The sequence below is a fragment of the Colobus angolensis genome, unplaced genomic scaffold (genome assembly GCF_000951035.1).
Source record: "Colobus angolensis palliatus isolate OR3802 unplaced genomic scaffold, Cang.pa_1.0 Scaffold3, whole genome shotgun sequence".
Taxonomy (NCBI): domain Eukaryota; kingdom Metazoa; phylum Chordata; class Mammalia; order Primates; family Cercopithecidae; genus Colobus; species Colobus angolensis.
In genome coordinates, this window is record NW_012116265.1 from 19,109,163 (window position 1) to 19,135,857 (window position 26,695).

The 26,695-nt window shown below is 39.9% G+C and overlaps 2 protein-coding genes across 2 annotated transcripts in view; one reads left to right on the forward strand and one right to left on the reverse strand.

The window, feature by feature from the left end:
• The window catches only part of PROX2 (prospero homeobox 2), a 19,063-nt gene extending 16,302 nt beyond the window's left edge, over window positions 1-2,761 (forward strand). Inside the window, exons 6-7 of the mRNA XM_011949559.1 lie at window positions 890-1,084; window positions 2,591-2,761. Of these exons, the coding sequence (XP_011804949.1) occupies window positions 890-1,084; window positions 2,591-2,761 (366 nt within the window). The remainder of the gene's footprint in view (window positions 1-889; window positions 1,085-2,590) is intronic.
• Window positions 2,762-22,089: 19,328 nt separating this feature from the next.
• Window positions 22,090-26,695, reverse strand: part of YLPM1 (YLP motif containing 1) — a 76,283-nt gene continuing 71,677 nt past the window's right edge. Inside the window, exons 19-20 of the mRNA XM_011949809.1 lie at window positions 22,831-23,013; window positions 22,090-22,503 (exon numbers count right to left, since the gene is read on the reverse strand). Of these exons, the coding sequence (XP_011805199.1) occupies window positions 22,867-23,013 (147 nt within the window). The 3' untranslated portion in view covers window positions 22,090-22,503; window positions 22,831-22,866. The remainder of the gene's footprint in view (window positions 22,504-22,830; window positions 23,014-26,695) is intronic.

Sequence of the window (26,695 nt, forward strand, 5' to 3'; positions counted from 1 at the left end):
AAAAATCCCAGCTACTCAGGAGGCTGAGGCAGGAGAATTGCTTGAACCTGGGAGGCAGAGGTTGCAGTGAGCCACTGCTCTCCAGCCTGAGTGACAGAGCGAGCCTCCATCTCAAAAAAACACAAAAAACAAAAAACCATATATATATGGAGAGAGAGAGAGAGAGTGTGCGTGTGTGTGTGTCAGACACTGTCAAATTTATGTTCAAGTTGCTATAGTTCAAAATTGAGTGAAAGTACATACAGATGAAGTGTAACAATAAGGAAAATCAAATTAATTGTTGGGACCAGACCTCTCCTTTTCCCATAAAAGGTTTCTGAGGGCCTCCTTTACCTTGGGTGTTGGGTTAGGGGCTGTTAATACTTTCGGCCTACATCATTCAAGCTTTTCTTTCCCTCATATTCAGTTGGTTGATCCCTGAAGCAACCTCTGATTTTGATTTCAATTCATTCCACAATTCAAAGTTGCTAATAAACTGCTCCCTGACCTATACCTTGCCCTTCCCTTGGCCCTTTATCCAGGCAGAAGGCCCCGGGCCTGCCATGCAATCCACCTGGGTATAGCAAAATCTGGCACCACACTGGTCTTGACCCCTAAGTCCCACTCAAACACCACATAAAGCTTTTCATGGGTAAAACAACCCTCATGAATCTAGCATATCAAAAAAAAATTTGTTATAACGGGTACTGAAGCCAATTTAGATTTTTCTGAGTAAAACTGAATAGGCTTGGAAAACAGCGGTGGCTTTGCTTGTTTTCTTAAAGGAAGCCCCTGTTAATGCTGGTTAAAGCCATGTATATGAACCCCTATACTGAGCTGGAAGCAGACGGTTCTAATTCTGAGCACCTCATGGCAAATGTCTGACTGGATGGACCTCTTGTTTGTACAGTTCAACCGCTGCATTACCTCCCAGATGATCAAGTGGTTCAGCAACTTTCGTGAGTTTTATTACATCCAAATGGAAAAATCTGCCCGGCAAGCAATTTCAGATGGTGTCACAAATTCCAAAATGCTGGTGGTTCTCCGCAATTCAGAACTTTTTCGAGCTCTCAATATGCACTATAACAAGGGAAATGACTTTGAGGTAAGACCATGTACTGGGGTCCCATGAGGTCTAATGAGTGTCTTCCCTACATGATTCGGGTTTTAGGAAAGATCCCCCTTCTGTGTCTCCTTAAGTTACTGACAGCCAGGGCAGCCTGGGCCAATCGCTGTATCATCCACAAAGATCACAGCCTCAACATCTTCACTCGGACAACAGGTGGAAGCAGCAAACTGAGTCTACAGCCAGTCTTCATTCTGAAGCTTAGGGAGAGGTCTGCCAGGTGTTACACCATCTTAGACTAAATACCCTGTCGTTATCAAGTTACATCACTTACTGACCTTTTTGCCTTAGTGCCAGGAGGCTCAGGACAGAATCCTGAGCTCAGTTGTGACACCTAGTCTTGGCCTAGGTTTTTTCAACAATTTCTATGCTTTTCATGATTTGGTTCTTATCTGTATTTTCCCTTGAAAGCATATCTGTGGGCCTTCTATGGAAGGCCCCTCAAGTCACCTCAAATCCTTTCTGGAAATAACAATAAACAACACTCAAGCTCAGTCCCTCGGGGATCCCTATGAGGGCACACTGGTGGCACCTCAGAGGTAAAGCATCAGTGAAGGGTGAGCCTAGGTGTCAGTGGTGCACATTCCTAATCAAGAGATGTGTGTTGCCTCATGCACGGCCGACAGCTGTTAGGCTGGCACCCGATTCTGCAGGTGCTGGGTGTATCTGGTCACAGATTACACTTCCCTCTTCTTGCTTTCTCCCTTGACTGTGATCACCAAGAGTGGTTTATTGATACCTCCAAGAAATACAAGAACTGTGGTCATCCACTGGTTGACTGGTCAGTCAGAATACGTTTGGAAAGCTAAGGCTATCTGTGGGGAAAATTGTCCGTGTCTCCCTTTCTGAGGCTCAAGGGGTCAGGGCCAGTATGGGACAGGCAGCACTGCCGCATCTTTCCACAGAGGGTGGTTATTTGGCCTGCAGTGGCGGCAAGCCCCAAGCCAAGCTGGGTCTGGAGCTTGGCGGTGCAGTGACCGATCATTCATGGTGCCAGTCTGCGTCAGGATTCTAGAACAGCACCCCTGTCAACCGGCTCTGAAAGCAGGAGTGTAAGCTCTTCAGACCCAGCCCTAAAAGGCAGTGGAATGAGGTATGACAGTTAGAAGCTTGGGGGCACTCCTTCTACAGTTAGTACTAGGGAAAAGAATATCAAAGTCTCCTTGAGCCACAGATTTACTTTCAGTAAGATTTTCTGACCTACTTAGTAAAAAGTCACCCATTAGCGGGATCAGCTTCTCCTACAAAGGAAATGTCCTTAATTCACCTTCTCCCAGGACTTTCTCATTGGAGCTGTCATATCAAGGTTTGTGTCTGATGAGGGAGCAGAGGATTCCTAGGGTTGCAGAATCAGGGGCTGGTAGAGCAGGGATGCTCCTAGCCCACTTCCCAAGAAACAGGCAGCATCCGCTAGTGAGGGCTCTGGCACCAGTGCTTCCCCAACCTCACGTCTTTTCTTTCTTGTGGGTCTCTTTGGAAATGCAGGTTCCAGATTGCTTCTTGGAAATCGCCAGCCTGACGTTACAGGAATTCTTCAGGGCTGTCTCCGCAGGGAGAGACTCAGATCCTTCCTGGAAGAAACCCATTTATAAAATTATTTCAAAACTGGACAGTGACATCCCAGAGATATTCAAATCTTCCAGCTATCCCCAGTAGCTGTTTCGGGGTTAAGATCTCACAATGTGAGGAGTGACTGGCTAGCGTTTCCTGGGTTTGTCTTAAATGGCAATATAGCTGTAGTCATATAAAAAGGGCACAATGAAATCTCCTCTACCAAAATAGGTACTATTACCATTTTGATCATTTATTTCCCTTTCCAGAATCATCAGAAATTGAACTTTAACTATAAAATGGACTAACTGTATTGATAGTATATTGTAAAAGGAACACAAGTTTTCAATCAGAAGACTTGAAGCTCAACTCCATTGTTTCCAGGTGTTGTGACCCTGGGAACTTCCTGGTATCTCTGCATCTGTAAAATGAGGTTGTTAAGGATTAAAGGACAGTATGTCCTATGCAATGTTATTCACACACAAATGTTAGTTTTTTGAACCCCTCTTTCAGATAAGGTTATCTTATTTGGGGTTTTTACAAATTGCTGTTTTTAGTCTCCTACTTATAAAGCGCCATCTATTTGCTAGATACTTTCACATACTTTATCTTTAAGCTTTTCACCCTGAAAAGTAGTTATTATCTGGTCATTTAAAAAATGACCTATTATTATTTGGTCATTTAAAAAATGACCAAACAGAAGCTTTAGAACTGCAAAGTAACTCGCCAAAGCCTATGAGGCCAGGGCATCTGGGTTGATAGGGACAGTCAGGAGCCTGGAGGAACCAAGACTTTCTGATGCCCGACTGCATGCTGGACCCATCTCCTGCAGCTAACTCAGGATCTCAGGCAGGACCCCACCCCTAGTAAGCATCTAGCGCTGACAGGGCACCATCACCTGACAACTCCTGCTCAGCACTTAGGAGCACTTCACCGCCCAAGATTTTTGCTGATCATTTCAGCAAACTCAAGACAAACTTTCTGCAGGACTTGAGTGTTGCTGTTTATTCACATTTGTCTGCTGGAAGAGTTTATCATCTGCATGATGCAAATAGTCTCCAGTTGACCATTGCAATTGGTGCCCCAACCTCATATATGCAGAAGCTGAACTTCAGACTGTGAAAGGTAGAAAGGGCCTTAGGAGATCATCTGGCCCACGCTGCTTAAATTAGGAAGGAAGAACTGTGGTCCAGACACGAGGCTTGCACAGGCTGTCCACAGCCTTGCAGATGATAAATGGCATAACTGGGACAAATGCAGCATCACACAGAAATGGAAATTCTCCCACTGCGTAACAAAATTACAGTCCATGGCTGACCTTCCACTGATGATGGAATTCATGAAATCAACATTTACCCCACTGCTGGCCCAACACAAATTGTGACCCACTCTTGAGCATACAGGCGAGACACGTACAAAGCTGAGTAACCGCATCTGTCTTCTAAGCTAGTCAGGATCAAGTCTTTGTAAGCACTGCCAAAGGTACGCAGGGTTGGGTGGGGGTAATACATAGCTCGGGCTTTGTAGTCCTGATAAGGGGTGTCTGTGAGTTCATTAGCTTCTTTCCTATCTATATAAAACAAGTTTCATATTTGGCTACTCAACTTCCATGATTTTTCTGTTGGGGCGCTGCTGGAGCAGATGAGATAAAATCCCTAAACTATTACTAGAACTATCAGCATAAAAAGGTATGAAAGATGAATTTTCCTTCACATTTTCTCTTCAAACAGCTGAAAGGAAAAACAAAACAGACTTAGCCCAAACCCGTCTTTACAGGCTAAAGGTTATTAAGTGCCCTCCAATACATCCAACTGCACTCAGAAGATCTTTGCCCTATTTTCACAAAAATGAAGGAATCTGCCAAACCTAAGTTTTAAACACAGGCAAGCATGGAGTGCTCTGAGCACGGGCAATCAGTTTTCTGTGTCTGGAGACAGTAGAAGAACCCTCTATCCAGAGTGACATTACATACCTAAGTTAGACACACAGGGGAAACAAGTTCACATGATTGTCCAATTGAGAGCAGCCCTTCTTCTTTCCCAAACCTGAAATTCATTAGTGTGTGTTTAAAGGCTGAGCCAAGTCACCTCCAGGGCAGTGAACCTTGTCTCAGGGACCAATTAGATGAAATGTACAAGCTCAAATTGAAAACATTTGTGTATTGCACTCTTTCCAGGAAGTGTTCTCTAACCACTGAGCTAAACACAGAAGAATGTATAAATACATATGCTCTGCCAACAGAAGAATTCTATTTGATTATAATTTTCTGTTTCTACCAAGTGTGTATCCCTCTCTCTTGGAAACACATGGAGTGTAAGCTGAGTGGGTTATTATGTTATTTTAGCAATCACACTTTGCCAAAGATCTGGTCATTCTTTCCATTAAGGAATATGAGGGCGCTATTTTATTTTTTTGAGACAGGGTCTCACTCTGTCATTCAGGCTGGAGCACAGTGCCATGATCACAGTAGCCTCGATCTCCCAGGTTCAAGTGATCCTCCCACCTCTGCCTCTCGAGTAGGTAGGACTACAGGCACATGTCACCATGCCCAACTAATTTTTTAAAATTTTTCTGTAGAGATGGGGGTCTCACTATGTTACCCAGGCTGGTCTTGAACTGCTGGACTCAAGCAATTCTCCCACCTCAGCCTCCCAAAGTGCCAGAATTATAGGCATGAGCCACCGTGCCCAGCTTTGGGTGCTACTTTCTCCTAGATTAGACATGTTCAAATACTGCATAACTGTCTAATTTTTCAATGGTGGACTACAGGGTCTGCACTGTGGTTCATGATGATGGCACTGCTGAGGAGTCAATGCCCAATTATCAATTAAAAGCAGGCAGTTGATTGGTATCCCATGGAGGAAAATGTTCATTAGGAAACCTTTATTTCAAACACGGTTTCATATAGTATACAAATCCCAAACCAGACTCAAACGGTGGGAGGCTGAAGGCATCTCCTGGACATGTAAGGCGTACCTAAACAATTTATTTTCCATCAGAGAATGAGCAAAGCATAAACAGCAAACAGCACAGCACTCTTTAATAAAGCTCTAACACCCAGCCCTCTTACGTAGGTCCACTTTTAAAAGACTGTCTTTGCTCTCAATGACAAAATATAGAATCCTCAGAAGAAAATAATTTAAAATTGCACTTTCCTAACCTAATTTTACAAGTGTCTTGAAAATATATTTTTGGCTGCACACGGTAGCTCATTCCTGTAATCCCAGCACTTTGGAAGGCTGAGGTGGGAGGATCGCTTGAGCCCAGGGGTTTGCGACCAGCCTGGGCAATGTGGTGAGACCCCATCTCTACCAAAAAAGAAAATACAAATATTAGCCAGCATCATGGCGTGTGCCTGTAGTCCCAGCTACTTGGGAGGCTAAGGTGAGGAGCATTTTAGCCTAGGAGGCTGAGGTTGCAGTGAGCCGGCAATCATGCTACTGCACAGCCCTGGGCAATAGAGTGAGACCTTGCCTTAAAAAAAAAAAAAAAGAAAGAAAGAAAGAAAAAAGAAAAAAACAAAAGAAAAGAAAGAAAGAAAAAGAAAAGATAAAAATTATTTCTTTTAAAAGTCCTAAAGGCCGGATGCAGTGGCTCACGCCTGTAATCCCAGCACTTTGGAAGGCCAAGGCGGGTAGATCACCTGATGTTGGGAGTTCGAGATTAGCCTGACCAATACGGAGAAACACCGTCTCTCCGATTTTGTATTTTTTGTAAAAATACAAAATTAACCAGGAGTGGTGGTGTGCGCCTGTAATCCCAGCTACTTCGGAGGCTGAGACAGGAGAATTGCTTGAGCCCAGGAGGCAGAGGTTGCAGTGAGCCGAGATTGCGCCATTGCACTCCAGCCTGGGCAACAAGAGTGAAACTCTGTCTCAAGAAAAGAAAAAAGTCCTTACAAAATTAGCCAAAATTTTGGTAACCAGTTTTCTGAAGTCCTATATAGTCTAGATTTTCATAATAATTGATTCTAGTCCTTTTATTTACAGTTTTGATCCTTTGCTCTGTAAAGCAGATCATAGTTTGATAATATATACAATCAAAACAAAACAGAAATTTAAAAAATCCTTTGATGTTTTTACACAAACTGTTAAATATTGCACAAATTTCACATAAAGTAACATCATCAGACAAGATAATGAAACAGTGACAGGCACGAAAGAGATACTGAATACTTTAGCTAGAACAATATAGCTCTATCAGGCTGAGGATTTTATACATTTGAATTTGAGTTCTGTGTAAGTCTTAACTGCTTCAGGGATTGAAGCTTTGGGGTGGCGGGAAATGAACTTGTGACAATATGGCAAATATAATGCGTTTCATGAAAGTATTGTATACAATATTCGTGGTCAGATTTACCACAAATATACACATATACATCTGTAAGGTATAAGTTCAGACGATCTACTTGAGAGTATTAATAATACGTGCTGTACCTCTGAGGTAGATCATGGTATCTACATTTACAAAGAGTTACTAAGCACTCACCTGTGGAAGATGATGATTCATGAAAAAGTATTTTTCAGGATTAGACAATTCCTACACAAAGCTTTTTTTTTTTTTTTTTTTTTTTAAGATGGAGTTTTGCTCTGTCACCCAGGCTGGAGTGCGGTGACGCGATCTCGGCTCACTGCAGCCTTTACCTTCCAGGTTCAAGCGATTCTTGTGCCTCAGTCTCCCGAGTAGCTGGGATTACAGGTGCACGCCACCATGCCTGGCTAATATTTGTATTTTTAGTAGAGACGGGGTCTTGCCATGTTGGCAGGCTGGTCTTGAACTTCTGACCTCAGGTGATCCGCCCGCCTTTGCCTCCTAAAGTGCTGAGATTACAGGCGTGAGCCACCGCACCTCGCCCTCTTTGCAATGACCTAAGTAGTATATATAACCAACTGCCTAAGAGTTGAATGCTCAGTCCTATTAAAAAAAAAAAAAAAAAAAGCAAAACAGATGCTAGCCTCCAGAGGAAGGGAGTGTTTGATGAACTGCTGAAGGCAGGTGGACAATGAACACAGTAAAGGAACAACCCAAAACGTCACCAGTTTTACATGTCCATCTGCTCACTAGGGGTCTGCTTTTCTTTCACTAAGAGTTTTTCAGGGTGATTTCATTTCTCACCATCTCACCCCTTCACGCTCAGAAACTCTTGTTTTGCCATTTCCAATTCTCCAGTCACACCTCAAACAAATGTCAGTTCCTTTTCTTCCCTTAGGAAAACCTTTCTCTTTCCCCTACTTACTGATTTCTGTGGCTCTGACTTCCATGCTCTCAGTAAGTGCTTCTGGACTGGAGCTTCAGCTGTCAGCAAGAATGTTGTTCCTCCCTTTACCTTTTCCCCACTTTATCATCAGGTATCTGACCTGACGCTGCTTCCCCCACCCCATTTGCTTTCCACCTCACCTAATACCTTTCCCAAGTCGAGTAGTTTGTTAGGTGCACGGGCTTTGGAGTGTCTTTTCATCCTGGCTCAACCACCTATCAGCTACAGATCTCTAAATTATTTATTCTTCTTGGCCTCAGCTTGGTCATCAGTAAAGCAGAGATAATAATATAGCACCTACCTCATAATACTGTTCTAAGGTTCAGGTAAAACAATACATGTGAAATGCTCAACACACTTCTAGAGCATAGTATGTGCTCAGTAAATGTTAGCTGTATTACTGCTCAGCAGTCATAAATTGTTAGTAAAGTCATGAATTTGTACTGCTTCACAGTGAAAAAGAATTCTTAGCTTAAGAACATCACTGACGTGTAACACTGACGCAACCATAAAACTTAGCTCTAAACTATGTTAATATAGTTTGAGAAGAAAACCCAGCTAAAAAGCTTTGTGCTATGAAGTTTATATGCATTTCCTCATTTACTTTTTAACTACAACCCCATGTTGACATGTTTACTTGACAAATGGCATGACGACTATTGCTGTTTCTTGGTTGGTTGCTCAGACACTGATCTGCTTTTTCCTTACACAGGGGGATACATTTTTTTTTTTTTTTTTTTGAGACAGAGTCTTGCTCTGTGGCCTAGGCTGGAGTGCAGTGGTGCAATCTTGGCTCACTGCAAGCTCTGCCTCCCAGGTTCAAGTGATTCTTCTGCTCAGCCTCCTGAGTAGCTGGGACTATAGGTGCACACCACCACACCTGGCTAATTTTTGTATTTTTAGTAGAGATGGGGTTTCACCATATTGGTCAGGCTGGTCTTGAACTCCTGACCTTGTGATCCACCCACGTCTGCCTCCCAAAGTGCTGGGATTACAAGAGTGAGCCACTGCACCCGGCCTACACTGCAGACATCCTCTTAATTAAAAGCTCAGTGACTAATGTGATCTTTCTAAAATTATGCAACTTGCCATCTCTAACCACTGCTTCTTGGGGCTGTATCTATGTCCACTGAGTAGACTAGTTTTGGCTTGAATATTTTCTTAACTTCTGTACAGTTACTCAAAACATCTCTGTAGTTGTTCCACTTGTTAAGAGGGGCTGGTTCACTGCTTTCTTGACTTGGTGAGGGGTGGGGAGGGAAACATAACTGGAATCCTGGTTCCCCCCACCCTTAACAGTTAAATCTATATTCAGGATTATTTTTTCAAAAAGATCAGGTTTTTTTTGTTTTTTGTTTTTTTGATACAGGATCTTGCTCTGTCACCCAGGCTGGAGTGCAGTGGCAAAATCTTGGGTCACTGAGCTCCTCCACCACCTCCTGAGCTCAAGGGATCCTCCCACCTCAACCTCCTGAGTAGCTGAGACTACAGGCATGCACCACGACGCCTGGCTATTTTTTGTAGACATGGGGTCTCACCACGTTGCCCAGTTTGGTGTGGAACTCCTGGGCTCAAGAGATCCGCCCACCTCAGCCTCCCAGCGCTGGGATTACAGGTGTGCGGCACCACACCCAACCTACTTTTTTTGAATGAAAGTAATCCAGCCTCCTTTCTGGTTCTTTTCATTTATAGTCATTAATGTTGATTATCTTCTCCTCTGCTCTTTCATGAGTGTGGGATGGTGATTATCAGAATATTTAACGCTCTAAATGTCTTCTGGCTAGTCTGTTTCTACATTGTCTTTTTCAAATCAAGCTTTATGAGACAATGGGATTGTCAATGAAGTTTTGCTGACTTCTACTGTATTAAATTTCTAACAAAAAACCACAATTACATCAGGCAAAATGCATTTTTGATAAATACCCCAAAGTTGCTTTTGCTCAAGATTCCTATCTTGGCATTTAGATACTTCTTTTCACACATACTATTACTTCATTAGAGCTGAGCTTGCTGACTCTGAACCAATCAGAACAAACTCCAGAAACTCTTATTTCCTATAGAATTCTTGCCAAAAATGGTGCCCCAAAAAAGAATTTCTAAGGTAGACAGTGGGATGTGGGTACAAGAACAGAACACAAATGCAAACTGTTTTTGTTGATTGTAATTTATCAGCAAGTCCTGGGAACAGAAAGTTTAACAACACTAGACTTTCCTAAACACTTTAATTTTGACATACTAGTTGCAAAGATAATTTAAATCCTCATGCCATGTGAATGGTAGACATGATTATGTATCCTTATGCTGTGGAGACAGTAATCACCTAAAAAATGTGAGGCAGGGTTTGACACGTTGACCCAATGCTTAGAAAATGCCATTTAAAGTGACTGTTTCTATTTCTTCATTATAAAGCCATGCCTATTCAATTCAAACACATCAGGGCATTTCTCTGGGAGGCCAATAGTCTTCTTACTGTTTTAGGACTAAAAAGATATAATGACTATTTACGGAGTAGGTCTCAAATGTTCTGAAGTGTGGCAGAAAAAGAACCTCCTAGTATTCAATTTGTACCAAAATTAAGATCAGTAACAGATTCTGACGCTCTGGGGTGTATACTTCTCATTTTACTCCCTTCAAATAAAGCAAGTGACTATGCTTTAACTACTCAAAAGCATAGTTACTGAGAAAAGCACCAATATTGATGACCTCATGAAAAAAAAAAAGACTAAAAAGCCACTTCATGTTGCAAAAGCTATGCTACTTACCCCCTCAAAGAGGTAGTCCCCAACTATATAAAGTCCTGAATTTAAGTCATGATGGGACTACAAGCAAAGTGACTCATTCTATACTCATTCTCTTAACAGTTCTTCACATTCCCACATGGAGTTCTGAATCTTGATTATGGTGGTGGTGATTACATGAAGCTACATGAGATAAAACTGCACAGAACCAAACACAAATACATGAAGCTACATTAGATAAAACTGCACAGAACAAAACACACACACGAGTGCTTGTAAAACTGGTAAAATCCAAATAAGCTCTGTGGAGTGTATCAACATCAACTTCTTGGCTTTTAAAAGTTTTGACACACACTTCTCATTGTATAAAATGTTATCATTGGAGATGGCTGGTTGAAGAAAACACTAGGACTTCTCTGCACATTTTTTCTGCAACTTCCTATGAATCTGTAACTATTTCAAAACAAATTTTTTTTTTAAATGAGAAATCAGAATCTTTGGGGAAAAGGTCTACTGAAGGAATGATGTACTCTAAAGAAGACCCAAAAAAGTCCACACCACCATAGAGTGTATTTATAAGGAAACTTATGCCACAAATAGAGATTAATTATCTTAGGTATCAAAGCAGATTAATTTAGAGAGATACAATCTAGCTTACTGAAAATAGCAATTCTCATTTTGTTGAGGTTTGTTCCATTTTGTCTGTGATAACTGGAACTACAAACTAGTTCTGCTCTCCTTAAAATCAGAAAGGACAAGCCACAGAAAAATAATTTGTTCTGCCCTCCCACTGCACTTCTCTTCTCCCATCTACAACCTCCTCCACACACCAGATTTCTCCTCTAAGCTCTCAAGTTTAAATAACACTGGACCACAACTCATGTCTGTCTATCGTGAGGAAACTTCACAACAGAAAACGCCTAGGCTTGTTTTCAGGCCTACGGGCAAACATATGTTTTAGATTAAAAGGCATTTTAAATCTTGGCTTTATGAGCTCCCAAGAAGCCAAACTGTCCCTATGCCTAAGCTGTTCCCTTGGCTATCAAGCACCTTTGGAAGCCGCATAAACTCTTTCAGGCTAGGTGGATTTTCTTTTGCACATTTAAAGAGTTTTATTAACAAGTATCCTTCCAACAACTGTATCTTTCACACCTGCAAAGTTAACCAACAGACCAGGGCGTTTGAAAATTTTGGTTAATGAACCTATCATCAGCTAGAGATGAAATAAAATTTAAAATCCCCTTTACCCCACCGGTACTCAAAGTTGGCTGCATATTAGAATGACGTGGTGGCCTTTTAAAAAATTACCAGGGCCTGGGTCCCACTCCTAGATTCTGATTTAATTGCTATGATGTGTAGCCTGAGCTTTGGGAGTTTTAAAATCTCCCCAGGTCAAAACCACCACGAGTGCACAACTCTTCACACTTATCATATTTCATCATTCTTCCAAAAATGCATACATAGAGAAAGGAGTTATCATCTATTCGAGTCTTTTGGAATCTACGCAATTATTCCACCAGAACCTTATCAATCCAGGAGTTAACGCCAGCCTTCCCTCTGGCCCTGAAAATAAACACTGGGAATGCTGCCTTTCAGGTCTAGTAGAGGCCCTGTCAATGCACTCAGTTTCATATCTAGTGAAAACAGAAGGCTCAGGTGAGAAACAGAAAATCCTCAAAGTATGTCCTTTTTAATCAAAGCTTTAATACCCAAACAAACTACATCCTATTAAGAAAAGTGGGTGTTCCAGACTTCATTTTTTTTTTTTTTTGAAAGGGGCACAGAGCCTAAAACTGTATTTTCCAGGATCATTCAAACTTGTATGAAAAGAAGAGGTATGATGTAAGAAAATATTTTCACAGCACCTCTGGATCCAAGTTGTCATAATTCCAAAGGGAGCAGAGAATGACTTGGAAAAAAGAACTTCATGATTAAAGATTATTTTCTCAATTGACATTTTACCTTCCCCAAGACTGAAACAGCATCTATTCCAAAAGCCGTATTGGTTATGAACTATCGCTACTGCTTAGAACCTATTTTGCTTATCCATATCAATTCCAAATCTAGATTCAAAAGGCAGAATTCAAATGAGGGCAGCATATAAAGCTGGAATTTTAAAATAATGAGAAAACAAATATTTTTGAAACCCCCAATGTTAAATTAAGACTGTTTCTAAAACACACATATAGATAATTATTAGGAGAACATAAAAGGAGAAATGGTTTCTCTGTAGCCCAGTAATTCAATTCTTCTGTATTTTCCCTAGGGAAATTTTGAAAATAAGCCTGAAAAAGGCATTTATAAGGCTGTTCAATGCAACACTGGTATGACAGTGAAACACTCACAAAAGAAAAAGTAATCCATTATACACATATCACGGAATATATACAAACATGTACACATGTATATATATTTACCTATATATATTTACATATATATATATATATACGCACACACACCTGCATATGTGTGTGTATCCAAGACACAGTGGGTCTGCAGAACAGTATGTAAAGAATATCAGTCATGTAAAAAACAGTAAAACTATATTTTTATAGGCAAGTACATATGTATACAATACACACAAAAAGGTTAGAAAAAGCCACACTCCAAAATGATAACAGTAATTACCTCTAAGATTCAAGGTATTTGTGCTTATAGGGAAGAGGGGAGTGTTGAGCTTTATCTGTAATATTTCATTTTTTAATAATGAAAATGAATTCACATATTCTGGCTAGAATAAATGAATCCGAAAAAGATGATGCCCAGAAACACTTTAAGAAATTAAACATAATTATACCCACCTTAACTGTGACAGGTGCCAACAAAGCTTTAGTGACACACATCGTCTTTCCTCAGTGGAAATAGTAGAAAGCAGTGGAGGGTTTAGAGCAGAAAATTCTGATCAAATTTGCATCCAGGTATGGCCATTCAGCTGTTCCACTTAACCAAAGGGAATTCTCACTGTCTTCTTTTCCTGGGATGGGTGTGTGCCCACTATGTAACTGTATACACACAAGGTGCTTACCTGCAACTTGAGAAGCACTGGAAGGATGTCACTCAAAAGGGGTAGCACGGAGACAATATTCATGCTTCCATGTGAAAGTCAGCAATGGACAAAAATCAACCCACTGCAAATTCAGCATCAGTATATTACATATGTATTGCCACTTGGCTCAATGAAGACAGAAACACTTTTCCAAAATACCAGTAAAAAGGTGCTGCTCAAAATATTTATATGTAATATAACCTGATGTTTCCTTTCCTATATCTTCTTTGCCGTAACTGTCTTTCAGACTTGTCATCATCCTTTAATGTCAGAAAAGTCCCAAAATGACAGCCTATTGGTAACATGTGGCTTCCAGATGTGATGTTTCTACTGTGACTATTTCACATAAAAATCCAGACTTCCACTTCATCTTCATCTAGTAATACTGGGTCTACCTTTCTTCATTCCAACCACTGGTTGGAGAACTGTCCACTGAGAAAGGACAAGCACTCTGCACCATCCCAACCTCCACCATACCCTACTGCTTCCTGAACCCCGAGGCTGAGAGGGTCAAGTACCCTGTTTTATTTTGCTTCTGCTGTTGTTTTTCGTACAGTAAAGAAAAAATAATACTGTACTTACGTCTCTACCAAAGGCGGGAAAACTAAGAGAGTGCCAGAAGTTCTGAGAATGAGAAGGAGTATTTTTCCATAAGACTGAAGACTATTTCTACGTCTAATCTGCAAACAAACTATGTTTCTGTTGAAAGAATACAACTAAATATATTATGAAATTACTGGCCAATTCTCTCATTTGCAGTATCTTCCTGTCCTTTGAAGGGATTTGAATTTGCTATGCCTTAAATATGGATATGCCACCAGCTGGAAGATACAGAGGTAGGGAAAAAGCAAACACAAGAATTGGTTTTATAAATTATACATATATGAACCTACATTAATTTTATACTTAAAATTCACCAGGTCATCAATTCTAAATATACTTCTTGAGTAGCAACTGTATGTAACAGACACTGCATATTATGTGTTACAAGGATGGAAGATGAGTAAAACATAGTTCTCACCTTCTAGGAGCTTGCATGTAAGTGGGTAGGGAGTGGGGAGAAAGATAGATATACTCTACTCTACTAGAGAGTATAAAGATAGAGTATAAAGATAGAGTATAAAGATAGATATACTCTTACTCTACTAGAAAGGCAAATTAAGAGAAGACGTTAGGACATGCACAAACAACGCCTGAGAGCTGGGAGGGAACAAGATGAGGAACAGATTCAGGGAGGCAGCACCATGTGAGCTGGGCCTTGGGATAGTTTTCCCCACCACCAATATTTTTTTTGAGATGGAGTCTTGCTCTGTCACCCAGGTTGGAGTGCAGTGGCACAATCTTGGGTCACTGCCTCCTGGGTTCAAGTGATTCTCCTGGCTTGGCCTCCCAAGTAGCTGAAAATTTTTATAGCTTTAGTAGAGATGGAGTTTCACCATGTTGTTCAGGCTGGTCTTAAACTCCTGACCTCAAGTGATCCACCTACCTCAGCCTCCCAAAGTGCTGGGATTATAAGCATGAGTCACCATCATGTTTGGCTTTTTTTTTTTTTGAGATGAGGTCTCACCCTGTCACCCAGGCTGGAGAGCAGTATCGGCTCACTGCAGCCGAGATTTTTGTTGCCCAGGCTGGTCTCAAATTCCTGGGCTCAAGCGATCTGCCTGCCTCGGCCTCCCAAAGTGCTAGGATTACAAGTGTGAGCCACCGTGCCCAGCCGATGATGATAATATCTAAAGGATGAGAAAAGCAAGGCAGAAACAACAGAAACCCTAGGGAATAAGTCACACAGTGTAGCTGCAGTGTAGTGCACATGAAGTAAGGACAGGGCAAAAGGAAGCTGGAGAAGTAACTGGGATCATGTTACTGATAGACTTTAACACCAAGCTGATGAATTTGTTCTTAAAAAGATGAGGAATGGGGCACTACCAAGTGAAGCAGGTAAGATGCTCATCACTGGAGTGAAAGCAAATGGACTAGTTACATAAGAAATGACAAATTAAACAAAATAATTAATACTTCTGTAAGCTATTTGTATAACAATACACAATTTTCTCTACTTTGTGGAGAAAACTCCATTGCTCTTGTACGATCATTGAATCCAATATTCTTTGTTAATTTTCAAGCTTCTATTATTCATGAGAATTACTCAACTAAGCAGTAAGCGTTTAAGAGGGATCCTAGGTATATAGCTACCTTATACTTATGAGAGTTTAAGGAAGTCGGTTCAGAAGTAATCACATCGTTCCTGATAGTCATATCAGAATGTATTTCCAGGTCCACAGAGTTTAGTAAATACACATATGGGCACTTAACACACGACACACACGATAAAGGAGAACTCACCGTCCTAGAATTTATGAAGGTCTTCATAAAGGAGGTATTGCATTTAAGAAAAAAGAAAGTACCAGGTTATGGACCAGGAAACCCAAATTCTAGTCTTGTTTTGCCACTGAGTAACAGTGAGACTTTGAGTAAGTCACTTCCCTTCTTTCAGTCTCAGAAACCTCACCTGTAAAACAAGAAGGATCTCACCAGAACAAACTCTAAGGTCTAACCACTTCTCTAAATATCAAAACTTTCAAGCTGGCAGCCCACAAGTCAGATGTGGCAGGCAGGCTGTGCGGGCCAAAGCACTCACAAACAAAAAGAACCTCATGCTGAAACACTGAAAGATCTCACATAAAAATACAGATTTTTCACTTTTTCTTGAAAACCCAGGGAATGTGGCAATATGAGACCTACACCCCCACATGGCCACAATCTGCTATGGCAAAGCAGGTGCTGCCCCCAACTGACCTGACCTATCTAGTTGTCTAGTTTATCAGTCTCCACCCTCTGCCTTGCTCATTTGTTACCTGCCTGAGTCTGTGACCCTTGCCATACACATAGGAAACATTCCCTGTATTTACTCACTCTACAGCTATATGAGCCATGCACTGAGCCAGATGCTGTAAAAGAAATAAGCATCAGACATATCTACTTGAGAAATACAAACTCACTGTCAGAAATAACAGATTTGAGAGTGGAATTTCAAGTTATGGCAGAAGATATTATTTCAATTTTTCAAATATGGTAAGAGATGGATCTGCAGCCTAGATCAGTATTTTCAGGAAAAGGAGTATGAATATTTGGTAAAAAGTTCAAGCTTCTTAAGTAGAAGACACAAAGTCAAGCCTTTCCCTATAAACAATTAAGTCCAGAGGCTCTTTGTAGATCACAAATGCAAGGCACTGCCGGCAGGCAGAGGGCTGTTGATGAATGCAGAAGCTCAGCCCCATAAGGATGCTCCTTTATTATTTCAAACGTGAAAGCAACGGACCTGAAAAGTGAGATCTGATCAGTCACTGAGGTGCACGTGCATATAAATATCCAGGTTCTGAGAACAGTGACCTAAGGTATTAACTCTCAGTCATGTGTGGACCAGGGGATCAGCAGAGTCTCTGGCCATTCTGGTTCTCTAAGACACATCATGGTTCTTTGCTTTGTCAGACTCCTATCATGCAGAATTTTCCAGGAAACAAGATGTGTCTTCTTCATCTCATTACTGTCACACTGTCTTGATAGTAGTTCACCATTGTGCTGTGCTGGTCGTTAAGCGCTTGTCATCCTTTGAGTATGTCTATGAAATGATGCCATTGGTATTTTCCTTCATTGCTAGAAATCAGGCAAGTACAGGAAGCCGCAGAACGATTGAGTATATATGAAATTCATAATTTATAACAGCAAACGAAAGCATGAATACCCATTAATAGAGACCTTGTAAGTTAAATGATAGTAAAGACATAAAATATTTTGCAGCTGCAAAAGAGAATGAACTGGAAAGTCACTCAGCAATAAAAAGGAATAAGCTATTGACACACATAACAACTTAAATGAATCTCAAGAAAATTACGCTGAATGAAAAAAACCAAAATGCCAATCCCAAAAGGTTACATACTATATGACTTCATCTTTATAACATTCTTTAAATGACAAGATTGTAAAAATGGAGAACAGATTAGTGGCTGCCAAGGGTTAGAGATGGTGGGGTTGGGGGAATAGGAGAAAGGTGGAGGGTGCTTACACCAACCTACATATATGAAAGAATCGTATACAAATATACCCATACCATATATTCCATGCCATGAAAAGAACAGAGATGCTCTTGAAACAATTTCTGAAAATTTTCAGTAAACCTCTTTCTATTATGAAGGTACCTTTGGAAAACTAAAGAGGGAGGTGGGGAGGGGAAAGAAAATGGGAATATTTTATATATGATCTGAATGAACTCTAAAACATACTGGTAAAGGAAAAATAAGGTAGTGTGTGTACAAAAACCAGGTAAAAACATTAATACTTAATGCTTATCCACACAATTTTTCTCAATTAACACTGGTTGCCTCTACAGATGGAGTCATGGGAGGCTGAGGGTTAACATGGATGGGATGCCTGAACCTCCTGAATTTTATACCTTTATTCACAAAATTACTTTCTTCTTGCATATGTGAAAATCAAGGCAAATCAACGATTCTGTGCCCGCACCTTTGTTCGTACCTGTGGTCTGGCAACCTCTTTCTGTTACTACTCAACACCCTCTACGTACTAAATTACCTTCTGCACCCAAGCCTCTCAAGCCTCCATACTAGTTCTGAAAATCAATGTCACTGGTTACCTGAAAATGCTTCTGAGTAATTACTCTTTCAACACACTGTACTATTACACATGACATAGCTCAGTTTATGATAGCTGACTATAAAACATGACAACTATCTTCAAGCCAGCTGGATATTCTGAATTTCAAAAAGAACATGTGAGAACAAATCAAAAAGTAACGATGATGACGACTACTGATTTTTGAGCTTTTACTATGTGCTCAGTACTGTGCCAAGTAGCTTACATACATTATCTCAATGTTTAATAGGTGTGTTGTGTTATTTTCATTTTATAGGCAGGAAACTGAAGCTCAGATAGGTTACATATTTCATCCGGGCATGGTGGCTCACACTTATAATCCCAGCACTTTGGGAGGCTGAGGTGGGCAATCACTTGTGCCCAGGAGTTCGAGACCAGCCTGGAAAACATGGCAAAAACCCATGTCTTAAATAAATAAAAAAAAAAAGGCTGGGTGTGGTGGTGCACACTTCTAGTCCCAGCTACCTGGGAGGCTGAGATGGGAGAATCACTTGAGCCTGGGAAGTTGAAGTTGCAGTGAGCTGTATCTAGCATCACTGCACTCCAGCCTGAGTAACAGAGTGAGACCTTGTCTCCAAAAAAAAAATAAAAATAAAAATAAAAATAAAAAAAGTTGCTTAAGGTCATACAGCTTCTAAGAGAAGAACCTGAACTTGTACTAGGGTCTGTCAATACCAAAAATGAGAAATCGTTTTCCTTCTATAGCTTAGTAAAACTTACCTCAGCTGAGAATCTGTTGCTTTTACGATCCTAGTAATTACGCTAGGCTCTAGAAACCTATTATCAAAATATCTGCAACTTGCAGTTAGCAGGATACAATACTGTTTTTTTTTCTTTTGTTTTTTTTTTTTTTGAGACGGAGTCTCGCTCTATCGCCCAGGCTGGAGTGCAGTGGCTGGATCTCAGCTCACTGCAAGCTCTGCCTCCCGGGTTCACACCATTCTCCTGCCTCAGCCTCCTGAGTAGTGGGGACTACAGGCGCCCACCACCTCGCCCGGCTAGTTTTTTGTATTTTTTTTCAGTAGAGACGGGGTTTCACCGTGTTAGCCAGGATGGTCTCGATCTCCTGACCTCGTGATCCGCCCGTCTCGGCCTCCCAAAGTGCTGGGATTACAGGCTTGAGCCACCGCGCCCGGCCAGGATACAATACTTAACACAAAAACTGAGGGGGCTCCAAAATAAGAAAGCCGAAGTTGAGACTCTTAGTCAATCTAATAAAAAATTTAATAGTTGATCTCTAGATGAGATGGCACCTACTTTGGTTTGCTCAATGATCCAAACTCTTTCACAAGGAAAATACATCCAACCAGAAAATTTAAGATTTTATCTTTGTCAATAAACTTCTGGATTAAACACTGATATCTGAATCAAACTCAAACTTCTAGAAAATTATATGAATCAGCTGTCAATAGACTACCTGTGTATTATTATTAATGGCTTCTGATTTCTGTAATCAGTCCCTGAATATTTCAAATACAGCACTTAACCCTAAATATTCTCAAACAGAAAAATTTCTGGGTCTCATCTACTGAATTCCTCATACAGGACGTTTACAAGTAAAGGTGTGGATCACTTAAGCAAGAGATTTCACTTTTAGTTTAAAATGTCTGAAATCATCTTTACAGAGCTGACAAAAAAAAAGCTGAAATACCCACCAAGGTATCAGAAACCTTCGCCAACATAAGATTATTTTAAGTAACATGACACCACAAAAGATTTAAAATAAAACTCATATGACTAAAATCAGCAACTTTCTAAGAGAAGAAAAACAATGTTAATAAAATTAAAATTAAATGCTAGCAAATAATGGCACCCAAGATTGGTCCTCTGCATTTCCAGGGCACCTCTTAACAAACTTAAATTAATATTTGTATTATCAAGGCAGTTTCTACCCACAGCAAATTTCTTCTTCAAGATACCTTGGACTTCCTATTCTATTCTGCTTCTAGTAGTAATGTAAGTGCAAGAATTTTGTTAAGCCCCACATTGGACTAGCAAAATCAATTATCAACTGGCTGTCTCCATTACTCTTTTTGGTGCCAAATCTTTTTTCATTAATCCCCTTGCATGAAGGTTGTTATACCTATTTTCTAAAGTAGGAGCACTCTATGTTCATTCTCTAAGGTCATGTAATCGATATCTTCTGAAAACTGGCAGAGGTCCTTTCTGACTCTGTTAACTCTTCCGCAGCTCCCCACCCTGCCCTGGTATAACAGAACAGACATAAAGCCATGGCTGTAAGGTGAAAACACACACACGCAAAATTACCCATGATTCTTAAGTGATTCACGGGTAATCACCACTCATTTCACTGGCATTCTGACTACTGTCAGTTAGAACGTCACAAGGTTAAGGACAACTGAAATAAAGCATCCTACAGAAGAACATATCGGCCTCCATTTCGTCTGAACTACAGAACACATTCTAGAAGTTTTGTTTTTGATGAGAATAGGCATTGGGTGGCTTTAGAAAGTAGTAAATGAGTCTCTGTACAAACAGTAATTCTATTTGGCTATTTTGCGACGTATCTTCACTCAACATAAAAAAGGCGGTTGAGAAAGGTCAGTATACAGAAATATACTGTAGGCCAATAAGCAATCAAAATAGCTTATTAAATACTGCAAACAGTGGAAGTTATTTAATGTAGCAATTTATACATTCAATATTGACTTTTAATGAACTAAAAGTCTCTTTTGCTTAAAAATTCAGATTTTCAGGGAAGATAAAAGTACAGAAAGTTGTTAGAATTTCCATTAAATTGGGGTATTCAGTACTATAATATCAATTTGTTGAACCCAAAGAGATACTGTTCAAATGCTACTAAATATTAGCTCTATTCATACAGTCTTTAATGTAGGTCATAAAACTAAAGGATTTTCATCGGTGGCCTGAAAGAGACTATTTCAAAATATTGAAGTATTCAGTGAACACATTTACAAATTGTTGAGTTGGATTACAAAATGAAAATGATGCTTGAGGAAGAAGGCTCATCTTCTTTCATGCTAAAAGATGACTTTTTTCTTTGCAGGATGTTTAAATAGAAATAATATTTGGGTTTTATCTCTGTATGTTTCTGGGTTCCACCTGGTATTAACCACAAGAGAGGAAATTCTGTGCAGAAGGCCATGCTTTCTAGTAATGAACAATCTGGCAAGAACTTGAAAACCTGACAGGCTTAAAGGTTACATGCCAGAGTGCTCTGCATCTTTATCACTCTTTCCCTGCAATCTTCATTTAAAAGTCTACAATTCAAGTTCAAAGTAAGGCAACAAGCTTGAGTTCCATGGAATACATCAGTTCTGTCTACCAGGATTCAAAGCCAGATCAGGAAAAAATAAAAACCTAACAGAGTATAAAGGGAGAAAGTGAAAAAAGGAAGAAAGGAAAGAAGAGAGGGAAGAACAGAGAGGAAAAAAAATTTTTTTAAATAAAGCATCATGTTACAGAATGGATATGCTCCAGGGAACTGATGAATATTTGAACTTAAGGTTCATCAGTCTTCAAGACACAAAGATAGAGAAACAAATCAGCTATAAAACAAAGATGAGTGTTTTGAACATCATTTGAACCTTGTGTTTTACAACATGTGCTACGGAATCATTGAGCCACATAATATTCAATTAAAAAGAGGTTTTGGGATGTTCAGCTAGCATTTAATTAGGACATACCATATTTAAAAAGCAATAAAAATAAAATTAAGAAAACAAGAGAAAAGGGCCCATGCTGTATAGCCCATGAATCTCATCGGCTTTATCATGAAAGTTTATTGTTTTTAACCCTAGTACAATCAGCTACCAGTTACATACAGTAAAAAACAGAAACAGCCACAAAGCAATGATGATAGAGATAGTCTGTGACATTGTACAGTGGAGGAAATATTCTCTGTTGGAATCCTCTAGCGGACCCCACCTGGCTTCAGCAGTTAAGCTATCACTCCCTCCCTCCCCAAAACAGTTAAAAGAAAAATTAACGTCTTGCTTGGGTACAGCAAGATTCTAATACCTCTTGGGGACACTGGAGAACTTTTAAAAAACTAAAGCAGTAGAAACAAAACAATAACTGAAACGTGGAAGCAAGGTGACACACAAAGAAGCTCCGTGAGGCCTTGGCTTCAGATCACCTCAAAGCGAACCACCTGGAAAGAAAAGACAAGGCTGTCACACCTGGAAAGAACAGGCAAAAGGTTCAGTAACCCTTAATATAACATCATTTCACTCCTTCCCAAATCTATCGAATTCAAGTTTTTCTCAAGGTTTTTATTTTTATAAGTGAGCCAGGTTGTAGAAAATGGCTTCCTTTTCTAATAGTATTGTAAATGTTAACAACTAGCACATACTTACTCTTTCAGAACTATAAAATAACACAAGAAGAGAGCATTTTTAGCAAAGCATGCTGTCTTCTTTATCTCAAACCCTTTGAAGCAACCACACAGTAGGCTATTTATATGACTGTGTACTCTTACCTTAGAGGAATAATGACTCCGTTCAAAAACTAAGTCTCATATATATTTGGTTCGATTGAGGGCTTTTTCAGCCAGATGACCACTTTCATCTGTGATCTTCTCCCAATCAGTCTGTCCAACCACAAAACCTATGGCCCTTTTCCTATCTGCATCCTTCTTCTCTTCCAGGTCTGCCCATCTGACCTAAAAAGAACACAGCATTAGGCTGAGCTTTAGGAAAAATAAATATGCAAAGAGCCCCCTCCCTCTCTGGACAGTCTAAGGGGTAGAATGACTCATCTGAAACCGCAAGCTTAAAAAATTAAAAACTAACCCAGGAAAATTGGGAAAAGTCATATATTTTAAGTCACAGAGAGAAAACTCTCTGGCCAATCCAAGTCCTAACCATTCCAGCTCCTGAACAGTTCACCTCAATACTGTCCTCTCTTTCTCCTCTGCCATTCCTTTTTATTTAATAATTCACTGACCTCATTTTTTTTTTCACCTGAAAGCAAAGCACTAATCTCTACCTAGTCTTCTTGTCTGTACTCACCCCCTCCAGATTCATGCTGTCAGAGTGATCTTCCTAAAACACACAGTTGTGACTCATTTGCTTTAACTCCTTCCCCTACCTATCAGGTAAAGTCCAAGAACTCAGGTCCCTCTTGATCTGGCCCCAACTACTTTCCTGCAACATCTCTGGCCAGTGCCTATGGCATTTTATACAAACAATACAGACTTCCTTCTAGCACTTAGAGCGCACTGCACCATTTCATGTCTCTGTAACTCTGCATATAAGTACTAGTCGTTCTTCCTGAAATGTCTTTTCCCTAACCATATCCACTTGGCATGAGTCCAGTCATCCCTCCCTGACTTAACCCTTTTTCCTTTGCCAATCAAATAATCACTGCTTCCCACAGTTAACTTCTGGATTTTGATATGTCTGCTTTTGAACTTCCACACTGTACTGTAATTATCCACTTATAGATCTGTCTTCCCTAACAGACTATCAACACCCTAGATCAGTAACTGAATTTTATTTATCTCTACACAAAAATATTTCTTGAAATTTAATCTTAAGAGAAAACAGTAAGCTGGTATTACTACTTTTATTCATGAGATAAAGAGACCAAGAAACAGACTCAGCTGATATCCATGGCAAGATTACAACTACAAATACATGGATCAGGGATATTTCCTATTGGTATTCTGATTTTTAAAATATATATATTCTTACATATGATTTTTTAAAATTTTTTTAATTTTTTTTTTTTTTAGAGTCAGAGTCTCACTATGTTGCCCAGGCTGGTCTCAAACTGCTGGGCTCAAGCAATCCTCCTGCCTTGGCCTCCCAAAGTGCTATGATCATAAGCATGAGCCACCATGCCCAGCCACATATTATGTTAATATGTTTTTAAAAGTATGTGGAGATATACATACTCTGTAAAAGCTCAGATTCTTAAAAAGAAACTATGAATCTGTTGCTTGCACTACATGGTACCAAAGTCTGCAGATAATGTATTTTAAACATGGCCTGTGATTTATTATCTGTGACAAGGAGAGGGAACCAGAGCATGGAAACACCATGCTCTTCACACTGGACCTGGAAATGCATTATTGCTCTAACGTACACAAATTACTATTTGCATGACTGGCAATGAAATAACTAGGCTTCTAACAGTATCACCTGGTCAAAGAGAGGAGTCACAGTAATAGCAGTAGGAAGAAACTGGTAACACTTGACTTCCCAGAAAGTAGGTTTTTAGTATATAGAAAACCTATGGCTCAATGTCTTTCATGGACCTAATAAATAATGTGGGCTTCCATGTAGAAAAATCTTTGGGCATTCTGCCCATCAATGCTGAAGTACCTATTTTGATTAATTCATATATACAGCCAGGCACAGTGGCTTACACCTGTAATTCCAGCACTTTGGGAGGCCGAGGCCAGCAGATCACTTCAGCCCAAGTGTTCGAGACCAGCATGGGTAACATGGCGAAACCATGTCTCTACTAAAAATACAAAAATTAGCTGGGCATGGTGGTGTGGTGGGTGTCTGAAGTCCTAGCTACTAACAAGGATAAGGTGGGAGAATTGCTTGAGCCTGGGAGGCAGAAGTGACAGCGAGCCAAGATCACACCACTGCACTCCAGCCTGGGTGAGAGACCCTACCTCAAAAATAAATAAATAAATAAATAAATAAAATTCATATATACTCTCTCAGCTCCACCTAGGATCAAGGATACACATTTTAGCAAAAGGTCATTACGAACTAAGTTTTGGGCATTTATGTGAAAACACACTACTGTGCTGAGGATGCCATGGGAATGGATTTAAATTTGCTGTGGGCTGGTTACTTTTTCTTTGTTCAGTGGCCACAGTTTGCCCCTTATATGGTAGGATTAGAAGAAAAGGTGTGTAGTTGTTTTTGAAATGAGTAGTATGTTTGCGAATAAATGCCCAAGATTTTAACATTGGAATTCGGCCAGGCACAGTGGCTCACGCCTGTAATCTCAGCACTTTGGGAGGCTGAGGCAGACAGATCACCTGAGGTCAGGAGTTTGAGACCAGCCCGGCCAACATGGCGAAACCCCATCTCTACTAAAAATACATACAAAATTAGCCAGGTGTGGTGGTGGGCACCTGTAATCCCAGCTACTCAGGAGGCTGAGGCATGAGAATGGCTTGAACTGGGAGGCAGAGTTTGCAGTGAGCCAAAATCACGCCACTGCACTCCAGCCTGGCAACAGAGTGAGACCCCGTCTCAAAAAACAAAAAAACAAAAAAAAAAACCAACAACAAAGTTGGAATTAAAATATTTTGGAAACTACTGTATTTTGTTAATATCTCTAATTTATACTGATGCTATAGTAAAATTATTTATTTACATGTTGAATTCCTCCACTGGATGTCAGCTCCTTAAGAGGACTCATTCATAAAGACTTCATACAAAGACATTCAACATATGGAATGAATAAATGATTACCGAACCACTAAAAATATAAGAAGCAGAATAATGACTTTCAGCTTGAAATGGCTTCTTAAATGTCAGTGTCCCTTTTAATTTTCCTAGAGGTACTTTTGAGACTGACAACATTTTTGCTGTTGTTTTTTCCTGTAAAAATAAAACTGTTGTAATACAGATAAATCTCGACTAGCACTCAAAGGTTTGAGGTCCTTATATTTCATCCACTGTCACTATAAATATTTCTAAAATACACAAATTCAGCAAACAAACAAGGGAAATGTTCGCCTTTCATAGTCATCAAAGAAATACAAATTAAAGTCCAAGTAAGCTACCATTTTATACCCAAGCAAGCAAACATTTTAAAAGTAAATTATATTTTAAAGCCTAGCCATTTAGGCAAAATTCTAATATAACCAACTCTACAGAACCACCTTTTCGTTATAGAGGAAGTTAATCCCAAGAACCCACCTGGTATCTGTAAAAAGCTGGATCACAGAAACAAAAAAATCCCAGAAAAGGAATGAGTAATGTACAGCATTCTGTATTCTTTACTACCTGTAGGATCTCCTTGTGCTCTAATGTTGATTTTGGTGAGTAGTTCAAGAGTTAAAAACTATCTGAAGTCAAGGTATAAGGCAGGGGAGGAGAGTTAAAGAGGAGTAACTTTAAAGAACTAGAATGTGCACCATTCAGTTCTCTTTGGTCACCCAACCTAACAAAATAAACTGCATGGCATTACATACTCCTTAGTGAAGACAGTGATAGTTACCTGAGTAAAAACAGAGAAAATATTTCTCATTTTAAATTACTAATTGTTACCAGAACTACACTTTATTATTTGCAAGGAAGGGCCACTTCTGCCTCTGTTGGCTCCAGTCTTAAAACTTGAGTAAGAGGTATCACTACAAGTAGTTCTTT